This window comes from Carassius auratus, chromosome 25 (assembly GCF_003368295.1).
Source record: "Carassius auratus strain Wakin chromosome 25, ASM336829v1, whole genome shotgun sequence".
Classification (NCBI taxonomy): Eukaryota; Metazoa; Chordata; class Actinopteri; order Cypriniformes; family Cyprinidae; genus Carassius; species Carassius auratus.
The window spans coordinates 3,833,095-3,853,656 of record NC_039267.1 but is presented as its reverse complement, the minus strand read 5'-3'; the positions used below and the strand labels follow the sequence as shown (position 1 = coordinate 3,853,656).

The window sequence follows — 20,562 nt, the reverse complement described above, 5'->3', positions numbered from 1 at the left end:
TGGAGAGCAGAAGTGGAGTGCTCTGTGACTGTGAGCGTCACTGTTTGGTTCTGCTCCAGCTTGGACCGCAGCGCTGACGCATGGAGCACAGTTTTTACGGTAAGACGATCGCTGTTTGTCTCGTTCGCTCTTGCTTCACCCTCTTTCACAATCCTCCTCGCAGGGAAGGCCAGGACCCTCGTCTGTGGTCGCCTTTCACCTCCGAACAGCCTTTTAAGGGAGAAGTCTTCTGCGATTTCTCCTTTCACTTGTTTTTCCTCTTTTCTGAGTCTGAAATAATCTGCAGATTTCCTGTTATTCGAGTCACTCTCTCTTCTCCGTCTGACTAGGGTTTCACCTCAGTGGAATTTCCCGGATTTGGAAATATTCCCGTTTGCCTAAGTGCGCCGTTTCTGCGCGCTCCCAACCCCCCGAACACCACCAAAGCGATCCAGAACCATCGTCAGCTTTTTCTTGCAGACGCGTCTGATGCCAGAGCAACACGATCGGCTTGGACTGGCACTGAACGCTCATCTTATCATGAAAGTGGCCACTTCTGACGATGATGCTTTGCCTCTGCACAGAACATCTGATGCAATACTTTAAAAAGCACTTTTGGGAAGCCAGAGTTGCGTCTGTTGGATTGGACGCATGCACAGCTTTTTATCCATCTGGCAGGAGCTAAGTTGTGGTGAATTAAAGTATTTACTTTTACAGGAATGTTTCACCCAAAAATTACTGAGAATGTACTCGCCCTCAGGCCACACGAGACGAGATTGTTTCTTCATCAGATTTGGAGAAATGTAGCATTGCATCACATTGCAGTGAATGGGTGCCGTCAGAATGAGTTCATACAGCTGATAAAAACATCACAGTAATCCACACCACTCCAGTCCATCAGTTAACATCTTGTAAAGCCAAAAGCTGTGTGTTTGTAAGAAAACAATTTAGCATTAAAACATTTTTAACTTCAAAACATTGCTTCTTGTCAATATTAACACTTCCTCCAGTGAAAAAGTCTGTTTCCTGTTGTTTCTCACATCAAAATCCACCCAGATGTTTGTTTAAAGCTGTTTTGGACTGTGTTCACTTGTAAACAGTGCTTGATCTGTGCAGATTTCTCTCCTGATTCAGATGAGTTTACTTATTCACTGGAGGAAGCGTTATTATGGATCATGAAGCAACGTTTTGAAGTTAAAAATGTTTTAATGCTAATTTGGTTTCTTACAAACACACAGCTTTTCTCTTCTCAAGACATTAGCTGAAGGACTGGAGTGCTGTGGATTACTGTGATGTGATGTTATCAACTGTTTGGACTCTCATTCTGATGGCACCCATTCACATGCATTGGTGAGCTTGTGATGCAATGTTAAATTTCCCCATATCTGAAGAAGAAACAAACTCATCTACATCTTGTATGGCCTGAGGTTGAGTAAATGTACAGGAAATTTCCATTTTGGGGTAAACTATTCCTTTAAGGAGAGTAAAACCATTGCTTTTTCAATTCAGTTTTGACAACTTGTTGACATTTAGACATTTAGGCTGTTACCAATCAAATTAAATCAGCACAGAAGCTGCACCTGAAGTGGCATTCAGGAAATGTATACATCTAACATGCAATTACAAATTTGCAATAAATAATGTTTTGATATATTAAACGTAAAAGGTTAAACAAAGATATTTGAAATCATTTAAATATTAATAAATTGTACATGTGAAATTAAAATGGCCAGTAATAAGTGATTCATTGCGATTGAACCGAATCATTTAAACGGTTGATTCATTCAGGAACGAAACCCCGTCATGTTCCTCAGAGATGTAAAACAGTGCTATGGCTGTGTTTGGAGTTACTTTTGTTGTCGAAATAGTGCAAAAAGAGGAAAAATGGTGTTTAAAACTTAAGTATGTTTATAAACTTCAAGTGTTTTAAAAAATCAATATCACATTTGTAATCATGGTCATTTTTGGAGAAAAACGGCAGGCAAGTGTGAAATTCATTAACTATATGAAATAGTATAAATATAGGCATTTTCTGCCCCTACGTCTAGATTTTGTGTTCATTTTAAAAGTGTTTTAATAGACTGTATCATGCAGTGAAAGAACATACTGTAAATGCACACTAGTCTAGACTTCATCATGTAATGTATGCGTGCATCTGAAGGGATGTTTTGAATGTTTTTTGCATAATACTCGATAATGTCAAATTGCACATTGTTTAAACAACAATTATGATATTATGGCATATGATGTATGTCGCACAGTCTTACCTGCAGGTGGTGGACTCAGAGATGAGAGGCAGACTCGTGCAGTCCTGGGACTCCTGGCCTCTTTCTTTGCCATCCTTACAGCAGTCATCCAGCGAGATGGGATCTGTGGTCTCTGGGAGGAAAAACAAAAACAGAAGAGAGCATTACGCAAACCAGACGATCCCCACACACACAGACATGCAGATTAGAGGTTTGCATTTTTCCTTTCTCTGTGGAGTGTCACAAGCTTTTGGTGCATAATGAAGATCTGTAAAGTTGCAAAGACTTTCAAAAGTCTCAAATCCAAAGAAATATTCTTTGTCAAAGTTAAGACTCTGCCACGCCCCCTAAAACACCTCGTTTAGACACGACCCCACATCTCTACATCACCATGTGGAAATATTTGCATAATGCCACCCAAATGTTGACACAAAGAAAGAAGGCGTGGTTTCAGTAACACAGTTAGTGTTGAAGAAGTCATATCAGGGAGATGTGTGTGTATCCAGGAGAAAACAAAAGCACTTTATTTGTTCTTCTGAAAGTAAATGCATTTAGGAATCTCTAAGATTAATCCATAAGATTTTATGAACGACCGTTTCGTGAACCGAGAAGAGGAGGTACTTCTGACTTTACTACGACAATCTGGCGCTTCTGGATCAGCTACTGTTAACATGTTCTGTTATTAGTTAAGTATCCGCTGTTGACTGTTTAAATGCAGAGTTTTGCGCATCTTGTGTGTGTGTGTGTGTGTGTGTGAGGGAGAGAGAGAGAGAGAGAGAGAGAGGGGCTTAACCGTCCATTGCTTGTCTACTATAAACGCATACAAGCCTTATTTAATGTTTTTTGAACATTAAAGCATATCAACATATTCTGTCACACCAAAAACACAAAATAACGATCTGTAAAAAAGCCCCGTATGACCCCTTTAAAGCTCAAACTTGGCCTGTAAAATAGATCCAGAGATGAGACAACTAGTCTGGTGCGGTCACATTTTACGACCAAATCTGAAGCAATTCAGGTGACTGTTTGCTGACTGATTTCTCTGTTAAAGCCTCACACGCAGCGGTAGATTTGCTGGGGCTCGTCCTGTCTGATGCCGATTTCTGTTTTTTGATTTTTCCTGCGTCGTGTGCTTTTACCGTTACAACTTATTTATTGCCAAGTGAAAAATGGTGGTTAAATTCGAGAACATTTACCAGCCATTATTATCTCTTACCACCATGAAAAACTGGATTTTGCATTATTTAAAAAAATACACAATCATAGTTGTACAAAAAACACTATTCTACTTATTTAATTTCATGTTCAATCAGTGTGTTACTTGCCGTTTCTGTGTAATTATTTGTGAAATGCACAAAAAAATTCTTATGTATAAATATAAAAATATATTTTTTGTCAATGATAAAGGGGTTATCTAGCTGATTTCCCGTGCATATTAGAAACAAAATTAGTCTGAAATGATTCTGAGTATCTGAAATATTCAAAAATAGATATATTATAATCAGATATTTTATTTAAATTAGAGAATCAGGTTTATATCATAATTGTTTTCTAATTAAACATTGTCAAATCTCAAAATTGTTACATATATTAATTATATTATTAATGGGTTTGCTATTTCAGATTATTTGATTTTAGCATAAGATATTTATTTATATATTTAAATTAAACATGATAAAATATTATAATATTTAATTTTATAATTAATAGCTTTAAAAATGAATAGATAATTGAAATAGCTTGATTTTTTTATTTTTACATAAGGTATTTATATTTCATAATATATTCTCATTATAATATATTTTATAAATTATTATAATAATTACTTTTATAATTAAGTTAAATAATTAATATATTCAATTTAAATATTAAATTAATATATTCAATTATATATATATATATATATATATATATATATATATATATATATATATATATATATATATATAGCCGTGTGAGATGTTAAAAGTCTAAGAGGATGTTAATAAGGTCTGAACTGTTTGCATCAGATGGTGACATGACCTTTGTTTAATTAGGGATGGACGGCACATGGAAAACCCCCTTAAAAAGTTACTGGCCCAAACCCTGCGGCTAAAAGTAAAGACTCTTCCTGGATGCTCGGTGGGGAAGCAAATCCTGCCTGTGGCCTTTTGGTCTTCTTCCCTTTCAAAGGATTCTGTACATCATTAAGGAGGAGATACGATGATGTACACAAATTTCTATTCTATTGCATTCTATTCTATTCTCCTTCAACCAATCAGGAAGAACTACTGGGCATCACATAATTAATATTCATGAGCGGAGCTGATAAGCATTATGATGTGCCCCGCCCACTTTTCCTGATTGTCTCTTCCAGACCAGACTTAGAGTTTAGTCTGATGAGGCTCTGTGTGTTAATTTATTGATTTATTTGTTTTTAATCTTCGTTCTGAAGTAGCCATTGTTCTATTCAGTTTCCATGAAATCAAATCAATATCTGTCCTGTCTGGACTGTATCTGCCTTGTTTGTTTTCTTTCCACAAGCATTTTTCCACTCATGCTGAATAATGTTTATCGTCTGGCAGATGAAGTAATTTGTTGATGGGCAGCTAGTCAACTCCGTCAAACACGTCTGACTCTCTCCCAAAGATTAAAGGCCATAAAAACTACTCCAACGACATTTCCAAACAACCATCAGCTGACGCAAGTGGACTCGACTGGATCAAACAGATCGTTAATTTCCCTGCGGTTTCCATCATCTGCCAAAACGCTAAATATTTTTGGCAGATGAGTCTTTTGGACTCTTAATCGAAATGCCAAATGGCTTTTATAAGCAGCAATTTCTCCACATAAACACAAATATGGACTAGAGTTAAATAAAATAAAGTTAAATACAACATTTTATTAAATAAAAATAATATTAAAATAATTTAATAATTAAAAAGAATTTAATAATAAGTTAAAATAAAAATAAATACAATTTAAAAATAATAAATTAATATAAAATAAAAATAAAAATAAATAAAAACAAAAAATGTAATAATAAATAAATTAAAAATATATTAAATTAAAAAAAAATTAGATTACAAAATTGATATAAAATCAAATCAAACAGTTGCCCAGAATAATTTGCAGGTGGTTTATTATAGCTGTGCGGTACAGTAGATAATGAAAATAGTTGTTTCTGTAATAGAAACTTTTTAAAGCCCAATAAAACTAAGATAAAATGCTCTTAAGAACAGCATTAGAGCACGAAGCCAGCTCGACCTTCCCATCTCTGAAAACACCAGCCACATGATGCAATTCAATAAACTGGTCCAGTTCTGTTGCCGCTGTTTAAACACAGTTTCTTGTTCTGAATTATGACCTCCACCCACAAACCACATTTGTGTGGTGACGTTTGAAAGCAAGAACGTGTGAGGAATGAACCTCTGGAGAACTGAGTGAATGTTCAGACACAGACGCTGTTGCAGTCCTGGTATAGTTACGATAACTAGTCAACCCTGGCTGGTGAACGCAGCTTTACTATCTGGCAGCAAAGAGCATCTCCTGTGCATGTCCATGTGTTGTGGGCTGCATCCTGCATAGCAAGCCCTCATTGGCTACAGTAAGCCAGACCACGCCCCCTCATCTAATATCCACGCCCCCTCTTCTCCCACACTGTATCTGTGACTCAGAACAAAACACCTCTGCAGGGGGAAATCATAGTTTTGTGAGAGCAAACCTTTGATTAAGAAACCAGCAAGAGACTCAAGTTTTAGTATACAAAGACGTGATGTTAAAAAAATACACATATATTTGTTTATTTGAATAAACATTTAAATATATAAATGTGTGTGTTAATATTTAAATGCATTTATATATATATATAAATCTATATAATATCAGTTTTGAGATCAATACATCTTTGTCTGTATATGTATATATTATATATGTATTGTTATTACATTTTTAATACATTATAGTAAATAGTAATGGAATATTTACTATATACACAATATAGTATATAATAAATGATATTTTATTGTAATGAGTATATAATATATACTATTTACTATTTACATTTTTTATGTTTTTATGTATGAGTAACTATAAATACAACAAACTACACTATACTATACTATACTATACTATACTATAACAAACTATTAAAAAAAGATATACATTACATATTTAATTATTATATACATTTTTTTTATTGTTAGTATGGTAAAGTGTAGTATAGTATCCCATAGTATTGTAAAGTATATATATGTAAATATATAATTTACCATAAATACAACCACCTATAGAAGTATACATTACAAGTATATACAACTATACTATCCATATGAATATATATACATACACATAAACACATAAATATACTGTACTATACTACTGACTATATACTCACTATACTATACTATACTATACTATGTATATACAACTATACTATGCATATACATATACACATACATATATTGTACTATACTATTACTAACTATATACTAACTATACTATACTATACTATGTATATACAACTATACTATGCATATACATATACATATATTGTATTAAACTACCACTAACTATACACTAACTATACTATACTATGTACTATGTGTATACTACACTTTACCATACCCTCTATTGTAAGTTTAGCGAAATACTTTATTTGTAATAAATATATTATACCACACTGAATCACACGTTTATATGGTACGGATATCATGTAGTACTTATTCAATACCTGGTATTTTTTGTAATGTACCAAGTGATATTACACTTTTCTGTCATCTTATATTGCTTTTAAAAACTTGTAAACGACAAAAGCCAACACATGCAAAGCAGATGGAGACAGAAGGACATGATGCGTGTGTCATGTCAGATTTATATGTTATTATGTCACAAAAACAGTGTTTCATTCACAGTCCGCTTTTCTGCAAGCTCTACGTGAATGCATTGTACGAGCAGCAGTGATGTGATGTGAAACTCACCTTGGCCCCGCAGAAACCCGCACAAAGACAACAGCACGATCACAGAGAGATCCATGTATCCACACGCGACGAGACAGAGTCTTTTAAAGTCTCTGAGAGGAGAAACACAGACAGAAAGTCGCGTTGAGGCTGACTGTCAGAGCGCTTTAATGAGCGCGTGTCCGCGGCGCGTTCTGGGGGCAGGACCGAGCACTCACGGGCGCGCGCTTCTTTTGTCATTACGTAGTGGCTTGCGTGATCAGAATAATGCACAAATCCTGATCGTCCAAATCGAGATTATAGAGACTCTTACTATGGTAAATTCAGGCAAATACCATTCTGATTGGACAAAAGATTAACCAAAATGTCAGAAAGAGTCTTAAAACTTTGTAAACTATTTAGACTACATGCAGCAGATCCCATATTAATAAGAGCTATATTATATCAATAAGAGCTGTAGCCTGATAACCCTTTCATGCATATTAAATAAAACCAAAGGTAAAACTGACATTTAATTAAAGAAAAATGTATATGGAAATAAACATAAGATTTTTATAAGCAATTCTAACAAGTGCTCTTTTTTAATAATGCATGGTTTGATATCTGTTAATATGATTTATATGTTACAGATAGTTGATTAGGTTTTCAGATATGTCACTCTACACTTTTTTTTTTTTTTTTTTTTTTGGATGAAGATTGGTTTGATTAAAGGGAGTGATTTAAGTTTAATTGCATTTCTGTCATAACATCTCAAGAGGCTTTGAATTATGATTGCTGAGGGTTCGCTTTCCCTCACCGTACATCTGGAGAGGATCAATATCATACAATCTGCAGACATATTAAATATTTCTACTAACTCTTGGTTAGAAATCATACTCTCTGAAATCTCAAGAATGAAATTCATCCACGCTGCCAATGTTTTGGGCCATTCATTCACTCATAGAGGCCGTTGAGCAATAAATCAGGCTGACAAAACTCTGACCGATTGATTTTATTTGCTCTTTCCAGACGCCTCCGCGGTAAACCTCTGGTTTCATCTCACCAAATGGCCCAACAAAGATTCACAGACGCGGGGAGATGCATTCTAGACGTTGAGAAACCGTTTATGAGGCATGAAGACTATTTCAACTTGGGCTCCGGAAGAAAAAATCCCATTTATTTTTCCCAGAGATAAATTAATTATGTTGTGTAATTGTATAATTTCTGGTGAATAACTACACTACCAATAATATTGAAGGGAAATTATGTAAAACAGAAATTGTCTCATAAATGATGCTAAATATGCTCAACTATGATAATACTTCTGAGAACAAAAAGGCAGAATTGACAGATTTAAACTCACAATGCTGAAAAATAAACTCCCAGTTCTGAAAAACAGTTGAATTGTTGAGAAATTAAGTCAGAATTGCGAGATATAAACTCACAATAGTTTTTTTTTTTCTTCTCAAAATTGCAAATTTATTTATCAAAATTTGGAATTTAACACAGATGAATGTTATAAAGTAGGAATTTAAGATATAAACTCACAATTGTGTTTTTGTGTGTGTGTGTGTGTGTGTGTGTGTGTGTGTTTTTTAAATTGCTAATTTATCAAAATTTGGAATTTAACACAGATGTACGTTAAAAAGTATGAATTGCGAGATATAAACTCACAATTGTGTTTTTTTTCTCAAAATTGTGAATTTTTTATCAAAATTTGGAATTTAACACAGATGAATGTTATAAAGTTGGAATTTAAGATATAAATTCACAATTGTGTTGTTTTGTGTGTGTGTGTGTGTGTGTGTGTTTTTTTAAATTGCTAATTTATCAAAATTTGGAATTTAACACAGATGTACGTTAAAAAGTATGAATTGCGAGATATAAACTCACAAATTTGTTTTTTTATTGCAAATTTTTTGGATCAAAATTTGGAATTTAGCACAGATGCATGTTATAAAGTTGAATTGCAAGATATTAACGCACAATTGTAAAAATATATGGTTTTTTTCAGAATTATACTTTATAGTTCGCAATAATGAGTTTATGTCTCATAATTCGGTGAATAAAAAGTCAGAATTGTGAGATATAAACTTGTAAAGTAACGATAGTAGCATCCACACAATCGTCTGTTTATTCTAAGCTGATGCGTGTCTGCCAGTTTAAATCCTCAAGCTCATTATATCAGGATGGATTCTGATTGGCTGTCAATGTTTGTATCATTCATCATCGTTCTGAAAACGATTCCGCAATGACATCGTTCCTTTGTTCCTTTATCGTTATAGTTGTGGTATGGACTCTGCTATACAGTTATATTGACAACTATTTTTACAACTTTACCTTTATCGTTATCTTTATCGTTATCTTTATCGTTATCGTGCTTGGTGTAAACCGAGTCCACACGACAGCTATAACGATAAAGGCACAGAGGAACGATATCGTTGGAATCACTTTCAGAACTATTTTTTCCAGCTGATGAATGATTCAATCAGCCAATCAGAATCCATCCTGCTATAATGAGCTTGAGAATTTAAAGCGGCAGACGCGCTAAGAATAAACAGATGATAGTGTGGACGCTAATTTTGTTATCTTTATAGTTATCGTTTATGGTGTGAACGTGGCTTTAATGACATAAACTAACATCTGCAATTTATGAAGTCAAAATTGCAAGGGAAAACAGTCAGAATTGTCGCAATTAGCTTGTTTTATTTTTTATTTAGTGATGGTTCTAACATAAAAAAAAATGTCATCAATATAAGGAAAAAAATACTTCAGAAAGCAATGCTACTGAAAAAGTACTATATAATGTATAATACTGAAATCTGATTGGATGAGCTGCGCGGAGTAAACCTTTGTGAAACCATCCTCAATATCCTTCTATGACATATGCATTATACATTATACATTCAGACGTCCCTTTTTTTTTCTTTTTTCTCCCTCACACAAATCTAATTTCCTGAAATTAGCAATCATGAGTGAAATAATTGCCAGACGATATAATAAACAGTGCTCTGCCTGGCCTGGGTCTGGAGTTTCAATCAGTCGCTCCCCCTGGGCAGAGCGGCCAATAATCAAAGCCACATGCTCACAGCTGGAGAAACACACAGTGGATTGAGTCGTGCATCTGAGGCTTTAGACAAATGGAAACAGATATATCATGCTCTGTGTGGTTCAAATTGTAGAAGAATCAATAATGTTAAGTAGATTTCGAAATATTCTGGTGTAAAACTCACCGGCATGATGCTGTGGGTGATATTTATTTATATAGCAGACATTTTAATCCAAAGTGATTTGCATTCTAGGTATAAATTGGTAATTGTTTGTGATTCCTTGGAATAGAACCAATAATCTTGCATTATGTTCTACCAGGGTGCTATAAGTAGTTGCTAAGATCATGCATCCTCATGTCTTTGTGATCCTTCTGGTCTAGATACTGTATGGCTTTGTCCTTTTTTTCTGTGTGCATCTATGGACTTTGTTTTCACTTGTTTTGTTGTCTGTCAAATGAAATGGAAGTATTGAAGCCATTTGCTGCCATGCAATAAAACATAACATTTTTTTAATTAAAACTTTTTATTTCACGGTTCTAAACTTCACAATTCTGAGTTTATATAGCATAGTTCTGACTTTCTTTGATATGAAATAGCAATTCTGATTTGCTCACAGAATTTTAAGTTCTCACAAATCATTTTTTTTTTTCACCATGGAATAAAAATATAAAAAGGTAACTGCAATTTTTTATTTCACAGCTCTGACCTGTTTTCACAATTCTGAGTTCATATCGCACAATTCTGACTTTCTTTGATATGCATTTCAACTTTTTATCTCACTATACTGACTTTTTCTTTAATAAAAGTAGATATACTTTTATATAAACTCAGAAGTCTGTCTTTCTCACAAGTTCATTATTCTTCTCAGTATTCTGAGTTTACTTCTTGTAATTCTTTTTTTTTTTTTTTTTACCATGAAAAAAAAACGGTAACTGGGCCTTTTTATCTTTTTTTCCCCAAAATTGTGAGAAATTCTTACAATTCAAATCTTATATCTCACAATTCTGTATTTATATCTTTCAGTTCTCAGAACTGTGAGAAAAACAGTAAGAATTGTGTGATAAACAGTCACAATTAGTTTCCTGTATTATCTCAAAATTCTAAAAAGTCAGAAAAATTCAGTTGCCGTTTTGTTTAATCTCAAAATTCAAAAAGTGCAAATTGTGAGCTAAACATTTGTCGTTAAAAATGTTTAATGACCAGCAAATCATATTGTTATGATTCCTAAAGGATCGTGTAACACTGAAAATTTAAGTAATGATGCAGAAAATTCAGCTTTGATCACAGGAATAAATTTAATTTTTACAATATATTACAATAGAGAACTGTATTTTAAATTATAATAATATTTCACAGTTTTCACTGATCAAATAAATGCAGTCTTGGTTTAGCACAAGAGACTTCTTTCAAAAACAAACTTTTAAACAGTAGAGTAAGTTTGGTTAATGTTTTAGTGGAGCGTTTATATTCGGAGGAACCTTCATTGAATATATGAATTCAGATCGCAGGCTGATGCATTACAACATGTGAATGAATGTGAGTCTGTGTTTTCTGTATGAATAAACATGACCTTATAAGGGCCCCTGAAGACCTGATAATGGATGCCAGATTCCAGGTCTGTTTGGCACAAACTCGACAGACATCTAAAGCCCAATTTATGTCAGCTCTCAGTGCTCTGCTATCTTTATTTCTCTCTCTCTCCCTCTCTTAAGGGTTTAACGAGGACCAGAGCCGAGCCAAACTGTGGCTCTCAGAAGGAAATTAGCACGGCAGAGGTCATCTTTAAATGAGGGTAATCTCGCAGGGGGCTCCAGCGCTCTTTTGAACTCAGAATGGGTCCGTCCTGCCTTATCTGTGTCACACAGCGGAGGGCCGCAATCACAGCAGACCCCCTCAGACCGCTTTCAAAGAGTCCAGTCAGGTTTCACTTCTAACTGAGATTATTTTGTCACGCTGATGTAAGGTAACAACTCGTAATTACTGGAATAGTGCTCAACGCTTTTTCTTTACATTTTATAAGAAGGACTATGAAGATACCATTCCCTGGAATCAATGATGTTTGTTTGCTGATTTTCTGTGTATTTAGTTATTTATTTATATTTTGTCTAGCAATAATAACATTAATAAATACATTTAGTGTAACAAACACTAAAATAAAATTGTTTCTCTTCTCTCTCTCTATTTACACACGCACACACACACACACACATACAGTTTAAATGTTTGCATTATTACACTAATATAAATCAAATGTGTCAGTGTATAGATAGATTTTTAAATTTCATTTTTAATTGCATAATTAAAAAAAAAAGTTAAAATTCAAAATATATATTATTAAAATGATTGTAATAATGTAATTTATATAGTTTTACAGTCATTTAAATGTGTGTGTATTAAAAATGTGTGTGTAATTAAAATACATTTTTATGGAATTTTTTTTAGAAACTGTGAGCAGACACACACACACACACACACACACACACACACATATATATGTATATATATATATATAGAGAGAGAGAGAGAGAGAGAGAGACATATATATATATATATATGATGTGTGTATATTTTAGATATATATTATTACAGTTATTGCCTTTTTTTGCAATTTTTTTTATTAAATTGTAAAAATGATTAACTGGAATTAATATATATTATACAACATGTAGTCGATAAATGAAAGTCTAAATTATGTCATTGCAATATCATTTTAAATTACAATATAATAAATAAACATGTTTTATATTACACATTTCTACTACTCTGCGATGTAAATCTGAAGGACGGATATTTGTTCTTTGGCGGATACATTGCATTGACTTTTTTAGTTAAATGCTTCCTTTATCACTGATTTGTGATGACACATTTCCCTTTAGACAGCACAAACCATCTGAAGTAGATGCACTGAAGTGAAATCATTCAATTTTATGAGGACAATCTCTATTACAAGAGCATTTGATCCATTACAAACAGCAACAAAGAGCTTTCAGCAGGACTCAAGTTTATGTCCTTCTCGATCTGCCGTTTTATGGGTGTCTTGTAATCCATTACTCGCTGGTTTGTATTATTATATGCTTGCTCTACAGCTCTCTTAGTCTTGGCCTGCTGTTTGTTTGCGAGGAAGCTTGCCGTTCCAGAGGAAGAGGGTTTTTATGAAGTGAACTGCTGGTTACCTGATGATGATGATGATGAGATGATAAACGTGACACTTATCTGAGACCACAACCACACTCTAATCTTCTCCATTGTTTTCAGGGGATTCTGGGTAATCTTCCAGAGGTCCACACGGCTCAGCTCTGAGGTTTCGCCTGTGAGCGCTGCTCTTTGGTGCCCACTAGTGAGTTGTTTTCTGCTTTACTTCCTCAGCACTGGATCAAACTATCTAACCAAGTCATCAGGCAAAGTCAGCAATAATCCATCTGTTCTGGCATCTGCTGACTGTGGCTTGCATTCGAGACAAAACTTGAACAATGAATCAATTCATCTAGACAAAACAACACCATCAGCAATCCTGTATGTGACTGTATTATCTTATGATAATGTGGCTTAAATTGTTTCCTCTCTGAAAGGATTGCATTTAATACAAGTTTGCATGCTAGATTAAAATAGAACCAACAACAAATATTTTTTATTATTTTTTTTGTGATTTACACATAATATTTTTATATATATATATATATATATATATATATATATATATATATATATATATATATATATATATATATATATATATATATATATATATAAAGTACAAAATTAAATTGACGATATTTTAGGAAAGTAAAATAATGTATGTGTAATTTTATATTTAGTTAATATTGTTAACTGATTTTCGTTGCTTAAAATAAAATAAACGTCAGCTTAGATAAAATCAAATGTAAAACATTTTTTTTTTATTATTATTTAATTTCAGCTTTTAATAATTTCAAATGTCTTATTTTCGTTTAGTTTAAATTGAAATAAAAAATAAATAAAACTACCTAAACTAAAATAAACTAATAAATAAAAATGAATAAATATATACATATATTTATACAAATTAATTTATAAAAGTAAAATGAAATCATAAAGTATTACTAAACCTTAATTAGAGTAAAAATATAAAAATAATATCTAATTCAAAATATTTACAAAAACTATCACTGTATATTATTGTGATGCTAAAATAACACTATAGCGAACAATATCTTAAATATATGCTGAAACAAGACAAAACCTATAAATCAAATAAAAAATAATAATAAAAAATATTTTAAAGCTTGTATTTTTCTTACAAAAGTAGTCATATTCTGTCAATAGACTTGTACAGGAATTAAAAACTAATAGTTAAATTTAAACAAATTAAAATAATGTTTTTTTTTTTTTCAATAAAAGCAATAAAGATAAAAATAAATGTGACAGAAATCACTGAAATTAACCTTTCTAAATGATTGAAAAATGAACTTTTCAAATAGATATTTTATGTCAATATTTTATATTTGACGGAGAAAACATTTAGGGATCCTTGGATGAATAAACATCTTAAAAAATGAACAACTCAAGTGATTGAAACACTTTATTTGCACTTGTTAGCGATTAAAAATTGGCACGTTTAGAAAACGCAACTGCGAAAGAAAACTGCTAGTTTGTCCTCTTGCTTGATATTATAAATCACCGCCCTCTTTGTTGACGTTCTCTCTAACTTCTCCATTTGTGTTTCCCTGAAGAAACAAATGCTCCAGGCTTGAAGTAAACTATGCCAGAGTAATCATTTTCCTTTGAAATATGTCTTTAATATGCATTGCTGGCAGGGAAAATGCACAAACATTTTGTCAATAGTCTAATCAGAGTTGAATCGCATGAATGCAAACCTTTGATCCTCCAGATCCTGAAGTCCCATCATGCATTGGTTGTTTTTAAATGCCACACACAGATTAAAGCACACTTCAAGGATTCTGTGCTCCACAGCTTGTTTGAATCTAGATGACGCCACTCGGGCCTCGTACTCGCTCGCTCATAAAATCTAAACAGCAGAGACACACACACACACACACACACACACTCAAAGCAAACCCTAATGTGCTTGTGCAACGGCGAGAAGAGCCTAGACTAAACAATTTAATACACCAGACGTCAACAGAGACTCGACTCAGCTGCTTGGATTTACAGCGCTGAGATTTCTGTGTTTTCTTAGCATCAGATGTATGAGTCTAACAGATCCTGGCACTGCTATTTGGGATGAATCCGCTGGGTTATAAAACCACTTCTCGGGCTCAGCTGCGGTGGGACGGTGCGAGAGGGGTCATAAACTTGCGCCCCTTGCTGGGTCCCGGTGGGGACGAGCCTGTGATGTCACCCCCCTCCGGGAGGCCTGATGTGGGCTCGGCTGGATCCAACCCTCGGGAAGAGTATAACACAGTTTAGAGCAGCTAATGTAAGCAATGTCAATTGTAAATGTTATAACAAAATATTTAGTTCTGTAAAAAATATTCATTTAAAACATAAAACATTTTATTTGTTTATTAAAAACTGTTTTATATTTAAAATGTATATATTTTATAAAAATGCATTTAAATACTTGCATATATAAAACATTTATTTATTAGAGGTCGACCGATATTTGTTTTTTATTGACAGCCGATGCCGATATCTTAGAGAGCAGGTTGACCGATAACCGATATATATATATATATTTATAATTTATAATTTTTTTTTTTTTTGAAATAATGAGAAAAATGTATTATATTAAAAATAAATGTGTAAAATAAACATACTTTAGATGAAAAACGTCCTGATTCTGTTATCATATTACAGTATTTTTCACAAATAAATAAATGTTTAAACATATATAAATGAAAAGAATGTAAACACCAACAGGGCACTCTGGGAATCTGGTGTGCATTTGGATTATTATAATTTTTTTATTACTAAAGCTAAGTATACATTTATTTTTCATACAGCATACATACTGAGCAAATGGATAAATCGCAGCATAGTTTGAAATCAAGCTGAACCGCATTCAATTTGCACAAAAAAACACGCGATCGTGCATGATACAAATGCACACTTCACAAGATCGCACAACTAGATTCGACTAAGTCTGCAAAGTCTGTGCAATTAAATGTTTATTAGACATTTGTTTGCATATTTGCTGAAATGGTAAACGAGAAAGTATTATAATGTTTGCCTTTCTATTACTTATAATATAAAAAAGATATCGCTTTTTAACACTTTTTTGTATAACTTTTAATTAATTCGTCCAAACGTTCTGTGTGATTACTAGACAGACTTCTATCCATATTAGACAGAGCTTTTAAGCGAAGACAGAAAGCAATAAAGACGGAGAATATGAGCACTGTATGTGTGCAGGCGCCGTCAAAATAAAAGTCTTGAACATATCGGCCAAACTGAAAAACTTATCGGCTGATGTCAGTATTTAATTTATATTTAAAATGATTTATTTAAAATGTATTATTTATTTAAACGTGTTAAATATTTATTTAAAAATGATTTACATATTTACTTATTTAAAATAAGTAATGTGAGTCATATCACCTCTTGTTTTATTTAATTAAATTATTTATTTAAAAATTAAAATTATTTAAAAATCTATATAAATAAAAAGTAAATAAAATAATAAAATAAAAATAATCAAATAAGAAACTTTTTTTTTATTGTAGGACGTATTTGGTGTTTTTAGATGTAATACACATTACTCTCAATCTACATCCCCTTTTTCACTCAAATTAAACAATCAAATAATTGAAAGTAATTTATTTCAACAGTTGTTTATTTAAACAAAATAAATATGCATTAATTTAAAACATTTAGTTGTATATGTATTTGTGTGTGTGTTTATTATTAAAATGAAAAAAGATATTTAAGATGGAAAAGTGTCTGTTTAATTGTAAAAATATTTATTCATGCATTCATAATACATTTATTTATTTATTATTTTTATGTGATCTTTGTATTATATTTTAATAATTTATTTATTAGTTTGTTTAAGTAGTTTATTAAGTTATTTATTTCAAAATTTTACATCACATCACTTGCTGCATCTGGAGCTTCCAGATCAGATTCCTCGGATTATAATGAAAATGGTTCTGCTTTGGGTCACGTTTTAAATGGTATCTTTTCTGCCCCCTTATGGCAGTGTTGTACATTGCTCCAAATGAATGACTGAAACAACCAGCAAGAACACCCTAGCACCCACAGAACACACTTAAAACCCCTTTAGAACACATTAGGAACCACAATGTAATCAAATCTCTCTCTTTTCTTAAGAAATAATCACTAGGCTGGATCATATAATGAATGGTGCATTATAGAGTTTTGAGATGAATTTTCTCAACATTAGGGGGCGATAGATTGTCATATATGAGATGCACCGGGTCCTAAAGACTCCTGATGCTTCAGTCTGTGAAGCTGCTATTGACATGAACTACAGATGATTGCATGATCTCTCTCTCTCTCTCTCTCTCTCTGTGTGTGTGTTTGTGTGCATATCTTAATATACATGTATTCCTGAAGTTGACATACTTAAAACATCTCGTTTGATAATGTCATCAAAGTGTTTATGTAAATAAATTGTGATATAATCTAATTTATAGTAATTGCTTTTTTTGTGTGAAATAAATAACATATTAGTTCACTTATACTTTGATATTTATTGTAGCTCTAAATGAACGCTATTTTTCATCTGCATGGTATTTGCTATTTGCTAAATAGCAGGAAATTTTATATTGTTCAATCTGTTTATTTTTTAATTTTTTAAAATATAAATAAATTAATCAACTCCCCTGCACAAAACAGATTCTGTGTGCCTTAAAATGAATAAAAACAGTCAAATGCAGACTCAGTCATTAAAAACTTGCAGTAATTAAATATGTTAAATGAGTCAAATATCATTCATGTATTTAATCCTATTTTATTGAACAGTGTTTTAGCTTCTGACCTTCGATGATCCAGTTAATTCAGTTAATTTTTGTTATTGCTGAATGGTGTTGAACTTTCTTCTCCTGCGTCATATTCTTCATGTGATTAGTTTGAGCGTCGCCCTCTACTGTACAGACGTGAGTTTACACTTCCTTCAGCCTGAGGCGCATTCAGTTCACTTTAGATGTGAAAGGGCTTTTTTAATTGTAATATAATATATTTTTATATTGGAAACAAGCAAGCAAGCCCTGTCTAGATTTAAAAAGTAACTCAAAACTAACATAATGCATTATTTTCCATAAAAGTATCTTAGTAACGTAATTAGTTACTTTTTATAGGGTGCAACCCAACTTTATAATGCATTAGCTGCTTTTAAAAGTGACTTTGTGACTTGGATATAATTATTTATTGATTTTTTATTTTTTTATTTTTTTATTTTTTTACAAATTCTATTTAATATTTGAATAAAATGGTTTCATGAATTGATTAATTTATTTGGATTTTAGATTGAGATATAACCAGTTAGAGAGTTTTGTTAGAGAGTTTTTTTTTTTCTCAGTAGTGTTGACCCATACAAGTTCTAGTTTGAAATTAGAAACATCTTAATGATGTATTTATTAAATTTTTATTTATTTATTACAAGACATTAACTGATGGGGTGGATTGCTGTGGATTACTTGTGGATTATTGTGATGTTTTTATCAGCTGTTTGGACTCTCATTCTGACGGCACCCATTCACTTCCATTGGTGAGCAAGTGATGTACTGCTACTTTTCTCCAAATCTGATAAAGAAACAAACTCATCTTCATCTTGGATGGCCCAAAGGTGAGTACATTTCAGTATACTGTATGTTAATTTTTGATAAACTATTCCTTTATTACATCTTTGAGTTAGTAGAAGTGACAGTGCGTTTCCCATGAATTAGAAACACTCCCGTCTCAAACCGTTCTAGCGCTTTCTTTCTGTCCTGTTTTTCTTTTGCCAGATTCTTTTATGCAAGCGGTCTCCTACTGCGTCTTTAGGAGCCCAGCACAGCCGTTAACTGAGCACGACATGCTCCAACTCATAATTAACAGCGTTCCCGTCACAGTTAAGACGAGGTGATGCTAAACGAGAGAGACGGAGCAGCTTCCTCCGTGAGTCCAGAGCCGTGACCTGTGCAAGTGATGTGGAGAGATTTGGGGACAAGGGGCAAGAAAAACATCTCTGAGTTCCTCTTTATTGATGCTAAACGTTTCAAAATCACAATGTGGAACAATAAGTTTGGACAAGATCTTGCCGTTTTCCCTGTTTCTGAGAAAGGCATGTGTGTAATTAGATGCTCAGAGAGAAGTGAACACCCTCTAATGGTCTGTAAACATCTTTTATAATGTGCCGCTGCTCCAGAAGATGCCAGAGAGCCCTACTGCATATTTCATAACATAAATTATATGCATAAGCTACCGTATTGGCAACTGACCCCTTAATTGGTCAAAACCGAATAAAAAAATTTGACTAAAAAATACTCACTAATAAAACATCCAGGTTAAATCTCAATCAAAAATCATCGAAAAAAACCTTTAAAATATGTTTACATAATATTTGTTGCTTTGTAGCCTTATTTACATTTATGAAAAATATATTTACATTTTGTGATTTTTAAATACAACAAAATGTTATAGTGTAATAAATTTTAATTGATTATTGTTTCTGCACTGCAGTAATGAAAATGGTTTTTGCATTATGACATTTATTATATTATTATTAGTGCAAAATGACAAGAACCAAATAAGTTAAATATTAAGAAAAATACTCAAAATATGAATATAAAAAAGTATAAACTGATTATCAGTCTTTCTCTCTACAGATTTTTCCATGCAGAAATCTTAGTAGTCCTAAAAATAATCAAATTTATTTAGTAAACTGTATTACTTTTTGGGGTGAAATATATAACCCTGACTTGTTCTTGAGAGGACATCAGATTCATTATAATCTTTTGTTAAGAATAATGATTAATATTTGTGCATTTTCATGGAAAATAAGCTGGAGATTGAAGATAACTAGATACAGCCCTGGTATATAAAAATAAATAATTAATGAGTTAAATATCAGGAAAATTATTACAAATATTTACAACAAAATGTCAAAACTTCTTATTCCTCAACAAGCCTCACCATCTCGATAGTCCCAAAATAATCTGAATTTAATGACCAGGACATGTTCTTGAGATTCATAATAACCTTTCATTATAATAACCCCAGGAAGAAATTAATAATAAATTAAGTATTTAGTACTATTAAGATTTTTGCATGGCACATTTGTAGAGAAAAAGACTGATAATCAGTTTTTACATTTATACACATTTGGAATATTTTTCCTGATATTTCTCTCATACATGATTTATTTTTATACATCAGATCTGTATCTGGTTATCTTCAATCTCTGGCTTTTTCCAGAAAATGCACTAATTC

The 20,562-nt window shown here is 32.5% G+C and overlaps 1 protein-coding gene across 3 annotated transcripts in view; it reads right to left on the bottom strand.

The window, feature by feature from the left end:
* Positions 1 to 7,357, bottom strand: part of fbln1 (fibulin 1) — a 33,492-nt gene extending 26,135 nt beyond the window's left edge. For all 3 annotated transcript variants that reach the window (XM_026202081.1, XM_026202082.1, XM_026202083.1), the window contains exons 1-2: positions 7,184 to 7,357; positions 2,247 to 2,358 (exon numbers count right to left, since the gene is read on the bottom strand). In XM_026202081.1, the coding sequence (XP_026057866.1) occupies positions 2,247 to 2,358; positions 7,184 to 7,238 (167 nt within the window). In that variant the 5' untranslated portion in view covers positions 7,239 to 7,357. The remainder of the gene's footprint in view (positions 1 to 2,246; positions 2,359 to 7,183) is intronic.
* Between the last annotated feature and the right edge of the window lie 13,205 nt (positions 7,358 to 20,562).